The sequence below is a fragment of the Nilaparvata lugens genome, chromosome 5 (genome assembly GCF_014356525.2).
Source record: "Nilaparvata lugens isolate BPH chromosome 5, ASM1435652v1, whole genome shotgun sequence".
In the NCBI taxonomy this organism is placed as follows: Eukaryota; Metazoa; Arthropoda; class Insecta; order Hemiptera; family Delphacidae; genus Nilaparvata; species Nilaparvata lugens.
Genome location: NC_052508.1, coordinates 25,868,326 through 25,875,228, shown reverse-complemented (window position 1 = coordinate 25,875,228; position 6,903 = coordinate 25,868,326). Strand labels below are relative to the sequence as shown.

General features: G+C 37.9%; 1 protein-coding gene across 1 annotated transcript in view; it reads right to left on the bottom strand.

Annotated features, from left to right (window-relative positions):
* Positions 1-1,495: 1,495 nt before the first annotated feature.
* Positions 1,496-6,903, bottom strand: part of LOC111047961 (vitamin D3 receptor) — a 42,902-nt gene continuing 37,494 nt past the window's right edge. The window contains exon 3 of the mRNA XM_022333807.2: positions 1,496-3,554. Within this exon, the coding sequence (XP_022189499.1) occupies positions 2,652-3,554 (903 nt within the window). The 3' untranslated portion in view covers positions 1,496-2,651. The remainder of the gene's footprint in view (positions 3,555-6,903) is intronic.

Here is a 6,903-nt window from a genome sequence, read left to right as displayed (position 1 = left end):
TCATAAAAAAGAGTTCATATTAGATTCATGATAGCCTACATATAAACATTCCGATAAGAAACAAATTATTCACCGCTATGTTGTTATTATTGTTGGCCGCTATGCCTTCCTATAAAAGAGCGCTGCTATCCAGAGATTGTCAGTTTGATGAAAATGTGAGCATTCCTGACTAGCAATTAGGAGGTACCAGGTTCGATTTCCGGGCTGGCGAATAATATTTGGATAGTAGCTCTCATCGAATTTCCATCTAGCTGTTAACTCTGTTGTCAATATTTGCAGTAGCAGAAGTCTTGGGGGTGATTGACAGCGTTTAATCAGGATTTTCGTTAAATAATAATTAAACTAATTATTGCTTAGCCTCCCAGACATGATGATTCTATGAGAAGTACAGATTCCTGCAGTTGATAATGGAGGGCAAGATTGAAGGAAGACGCCGGCCTGGAAGAAGGAAAACATCCTGGTTAAAGAACCTGAGAGAGTGGTTCAACATTGACTCAACATCTCTGTTCCGAGCTGCAGTCAATAGAATCCGAATTGCATTGATGATCGCCAATCTCCGTCGCGGAGCCGGCATATAGAAGAAGAAGAAGATTGCTTAGCCTATACTATTCAGACAATTTAATGAATAGAGATTTGAATTAATGTATGGAAATTACCATCATATTATAATTTACCATTTCTTTCGTTCTCTGTTCTAGTTGTTATAAAGTATAATGAAATAAACAATTCATTATCAATTTATATTCCCATGACTCTCATCCTCATAACTCTTTCAAATATACTCCTCATTTTCAATCATTTCCTAGGAAGACCTGAATGATTCATGGAAATGGAATTTTGGCATTTTTGGTAGTATTCTATTATTGATTTGTCTCAGACCGCTATATGCCTATTATAATAGTGATTCCCAAGTATCTTGGATAATGAACCCCGCATTCCATCCTAACGAGATTATTCACAATCATTATTTTTCTACAAGCTGATAATAATAATCAAATAATAAATCATAGAATAAAAATATCAAATAATAAAAAGTAGATGAATATCAGAATTTCGCCAGAAAAAATCACATTAAGTTGCTCGGAGTATATTATTATTTTATTTTGTTTAGATGCGCCCACAACAGACTTCTGTTGCGCTGCAAGAAAGATCATTCTACAATACTATATCACTCTTTTATTGCATCATAATATTATTATTATAATTGGTTGAGTCTTCTATGAAAACGATTTTTTCAAAATAAATCATGCATATTGATCTCATCATTCTTATGATTCATAATTATTATAATGTCGTTCAAAGTATAGATTCCTTGCTCGAAGACTATTCTTCAAAATCACAATTCAAATCAGTTTGAATTCTACAGTTGTCTTTCTTCTCAATAAAATCTCCAGATATTTCCAAGCCTGGACATTATCACTGCAACTTATAAATACTTGAGTAACTTTATGGATTACAGGATTCACATGCTGAGGAGGATGAAGAGAGAATGCAATTTTCAGCGAGAACACTTTTTATTCAATTATTACTATGAGTTGGTGTTTCAATGAAACAGTAGGAAAACAAGAATGTCAACAAGAAATATACATGAAAATATACAAAAATAAATATAATTATGCCCATACGTATCAAAATATAAATTTGATGCTAGTTTTAAACTGGCCTATGTCCTTAGCTTGATAACAACGTACTCTGATCGAGACACTAAAATAAATAATACTTTTTATACAAAACTATTTTACAACTCTTAAACTGATGACCAGCATTATTTTTAAATTTTCACATTTTCTTATACGGTGATGATTATTCTTACAGAATAAGAATGACCTTCAAGGCACATGAACATGATACATTATTATTATCTATAAAACGAGTAACAGAACACAAACTTGTAAAAAAGACTTACACCGGGATACAAATTATTTATCTCATTGAGTCTTCACTAGTCTACAAGTCCGAAGGGGTAGCTCAGTCTTCGTGCTCCAAAGTTATAATAATATTTTTCCACTCTTCCAACAGTATTATTTGTGAATGTCTGTTTATGCGCATGCAAAATTTGATTTCTATAAACAACGGAACAAAATACTTGAATGAATGAGCAGACTTATACTGCTTATAGATTCAACTTACTTATTACAGCAAATAGATTACAGAAATCAGTATCAATCAGTATCATACAGTATCAGTATCAGTTGGAACAATCAGTATCAATCAAAACATAACAATGTTGGATTGAATGAAGTACTCTATCTGGAGAGTCTTCGGAGTAATCTTTCAAATAGGAATCATTTAAAATTAATGAAAAAATCGTTATTTGTAGCGATTGAACTACAAAGCTCCGAATAGGAAATTGCCAAAAATTCAATTTCCCATTGTATTCGATTCGAACATCATGTGATAGTAATCAAATCCACTTTTCGTGAAAAGATTGAAATGGTTGTTGATCCAATTCGAAGAGATGCAATTCAAATAAGCAGCCTCCGGTGTACATTACGTTTTCGCAAACAACTTTTAGGATATCCACTATGACATGTTTCCACCATAAAGAAATCGAAAATATGAATAACAGATGGATTTCAATCGAAAATAGTCTTATAAGTATTGTCTAAAGTTGTATCAATCAGGATCAGACAACAATTATTGTGATGAGCTCATCCTAGCTGAGGCGACACTTCAGGCCTCTTATTAGTTAGATCGAGGGGTGTACCAGATGTGGGTTTACTAGGTTCGATGAGTGGGGGCGTGAGGGGAACTTTGATGTTGACTTGAGTGGTGGACGCCGACTTGACGGACAAATCGATAGGCTGCTCCTGCTCGAGGGGGATGCCTCCGGGGGCGGGACTGCAGAGCATGAGGTCGCCACCCGTCGGCCAGCAACTGGTGTCCAGGTACATGAGGGTGGAGGGTGCCTGTGCAGGGGCGGGGGCGGGGGTCAGGCCAGGTCGAGTCACCGACAGGGGGCGCACGGGTGACGTGAGGAAGGGCGTGCCGAAGAGGGGTGACGGAAAGGGAGGAGCTATGCCAATGCCTAGGGGTGACAGTTTGGGGTTGCGCGCACTTGCGTAGTCTTTTTCACTGAACGGCGACGGCGTCTGGTGCGAGGAGGGGGGTCGCATGTAGCTCATGGCACTCGCCGACCGTGACGACGCATCCTCTTCACAGTCCTCCACAGAACTCGCGCCCGACTCCTCGGAACTAGAATGTCTCTCGCCTTTCTTATCCTTCTTCCCCGACTCCCCGAACCCACTGTACAGTCTACTCTGTAGAAACTTGTCAGAAGCCAACAATTGGCCCGGATTGAACAATCCCTGATAACCCAAATTGGGATTCGGTGAAACTGCCGATGCGTTGTGCTCCTGCAGCAGACAGTGTATCTTGAACCAGTTGGATCTGCGGCCGTAGCGCGATCCGCTCTTGGACATTCCGACCAGCAGGCACTTGCGCAGTCGACATGCCTTGCACGACGTCCGGTTCTTCTTGTTGATTACGCACTCGTTATTGTTTTTGCACTCGGATATCGAGCTCAGGTTGTTGTAGGTCCGTCCGAAGAATGACTGAAAATAAAATAGAAACATACTGATAAGAAATAATGCGAAATAATTTGCGGGGAAACAAATAAAGGTGATACAAAAAACAATTGAATGAGAAATAAAATCTTCAAATTCCACCATACTTGAAAATAGGTTCAAACTAACGATAACATAGTATAATCCATGTTAATCGATATGTATGCACAATATTTTTCATACGCACAGTTTGAAAGTATGTCAGCACAATCATGTTATAAGTTATTTTGCAAATGCAATGAAATCTGTGTCAGTCGTATTGTTATGGAAAGACCTATTTTTCTACTTTTACATCGTAATAATTGACAGTATTTAAATCGGTCACCAACCAAGCGACTGAAGCATTTACGTAAGTCTTTAGAGGGGCGGAGAGACTGCTTTATGTGTGTTGGACAATAGGTGATGGTTGGTGGAGGGGTGAATGAGTGGCGGTGTTGGAGGAGATGTAAGGCTTGACCATCAGAGCAGTATGGGAAGCTGGTAAGTAAAGCATGGTAAGCAGAGTACTTAGGAATAAATCAATTTGCGCAGACCTCCACAGAAGAGGCTGGATGTTGAATTTTATGGCGCAGTTATCTCTAATAGCGAACTCAGGACTACATTTATCCAACAACTATAAAACCGACGGCCTGTATCTGATGCAGCTTTTGCCTTTGAATTTCGCGCCGTCAGAACGCAATTTATGCTCGACAGGTTCTCTTATGATAATATAGAAAAACATCCCTTAGAAACGCTGTGCCTCAATGAACAACAACTAAGCTGGTCATTTGTGATCATATATTTGGAGCTTGCTCGAGAAGTTTATTGGCATGTTGACAACCAATTAATTCATTGATGGTGAGTCATGTGTTATGGATGTTTGATGCGACGTACTAAAAAATCGCTATTCTGCTAAGATTCGCTAAAACTTGTTTCCGGATAAGTACTGCTGATCAGTGTTGATTACAGTAACTTTGAAACTATGTATGTATAGTTACTTTAATGTTGATCACCTGAGTAGGGTTTTGGAGAGCAATGTCTCTAGTTTACTGAGATAATTTCCGATTTTATTCAAAACGTATTTGTTTTGAACAGAATGATGATTTATTATATCACATTTGGAAGCAGTATAGTTAAAACTCTTGTGGAAGAAATACTCGAATATTATTTTCCAATAAATAGGTGTCAGCGATCCACAAAAATGAACAAGACAATTCAATAATTGTTCCGGGGAATTCATTTTTCGTTTGACATTCCTTCAAATACAGTTTCGAACTCCTTACACGCTTCATATAGTTCATGTATCTAGAATATGCTATGTAGTCTATGGAATAGTTTTAGGTGTTACACTAAATCATTTTCTAGTTGTTACCGCCAACCCGTTATGTCATGCTTAGCCGTGTTGAATTATGCTGACAATGGATATGAAACTGAATCTTCACATCATCCATGAAAGCGAGTTTAAAACTGAATAAGAGATCAAATAGATCAGGCCGAGATAAGTGGGTAATTTGTAAAATTGATCGTGAGAGCCTCAAGTCATGAATGGAACCCGGAAACAAAGTATGAGCCGGACTGCAGGTGTCTCGGTGCATGCATTTCCATCTCATCCATAGCAAATACGGACGACGACGACGACGACGACGACGACCCAAAGAGTCGCAACCATAATGTTGCACCCCACATGTTATAAATTGGCTAAGGGTCTCATTCAATGTAGTCTAGTACCAACTTAGTACTGTTACACCAGCTTGCATCAATTTATACTTGTGTTATTTGTTTGTTTGTCCCAACTATTGAAATGAACTTTTAGATTTACCTATCAAGTGGTTGCAAATGATCTTGAGAGAAAAACAGAACGCCTCGTTGGATTTATGCGAATGAATAGCAAATGCTGATGTGGCAAGTGATGCTGGTGGAATCATGACTTACATTATTCAAATAAATTTATCTGATAATTCTAGATCTTGCCAATCTTCTATCGTCCCCTGGGAATTTGAATATGACTCCGTGTTCCTGAAGCAAGTGTAGATCACTCCTATCACAAACGATTACTTTTATTTCATACAATAACAGGTGTAATTTCAAACCATTTAATGTCCAATAGTTTTTATGAGAATTTAAATGAGAATCTTATCATGGAGACCGGATAAATTCGTAGTTTGAAAGAAAGTAAAAGACTTCACGATGTTCACTACAGTTATGCTGTTAATGGTACTATTTCATTTCGTTTAAGAATGGATATTTATTCTGACTAGATGGACAAAATAGATGCAGTTAATGAAATATCAGGATAGTCATTCCAATGTTCGCGATGAAGAGAAGATGTGCTATCTTTCACTTACAGATCACCAACTACAATATTATTGTGAACAAGGTTTCTAGTTGTCATTCAAGAAATTGAGCATTGCAATAATTTCAGATTTCCCTCACCATTATCAAGTGATAATTTAAAGAGAAACCTAATCCAAATCTCTATAGAATGGTTTCATAATATTAATGTCCAGCTAACGAACGGCTTTATGATGTATAAAGCCCGTAACTATGTAGTAGTGACTCTCAACTATGCAACTATGATCCTAGGCGAGCTATGTTGACTCGTCATTCTGTCTGCAGAGCAGCAGCAGTAGCGCTCTGCCTCCGTTTGATTGGAGCTAAGATCAGAATCGGCAGAAGAAGAGCGTCGACTTTTTGAGTTGTACCAGTTTCTAATGCTCTTTAACGGTCGATATCTCCAGCTCTAGTTGTCCATAATGTCCTTGCTTCATTAGCGAACCCATTTGTGGTACAGTAAATTCTAATTAGCTGAAGAAGAGTTTTCAGCTGTTGAGCGGACAGAAGTTACCCGTACCCTGTACCTGGAACAGGTGTGCGCTGCATTATGAGATACGGGCTAAAATTTTAGCACAATATCCCATTAAGATCTCACTCAACAAAATTTATGAGTGCTCTGTCTCTTTTGTTCCCATAAACATGGATTAGAGAGCAGTAACTGACCGGTGCCGTATTCGCACTAACGTTTTCTAGTCGTAAATTCAGAGATGATCAGAGACAGCACTGATTGATCTCACTTAATTATCGGTTTCGAAGCGACTGAAATGTCAAGGAGACTCGCATGCAGCTACCTATCTGGACTACATTGATTGATCTATAATTGGGCATACTTTTTAATTAATTCATTTGGAGTATAAGCATATAAGCATTGATTAGGGGCATTCGTTAGCATGTGAGTAGAAAATTGAGAGTTGAATATCAATAACGGTGAGTATAGTTCTTGCTAATATGAAAAATAATTCAGAAAGAAGAATTGAGTGTACTAATGGAGGAAACTGTTTTCAAATCAATAAATAACAAAAAA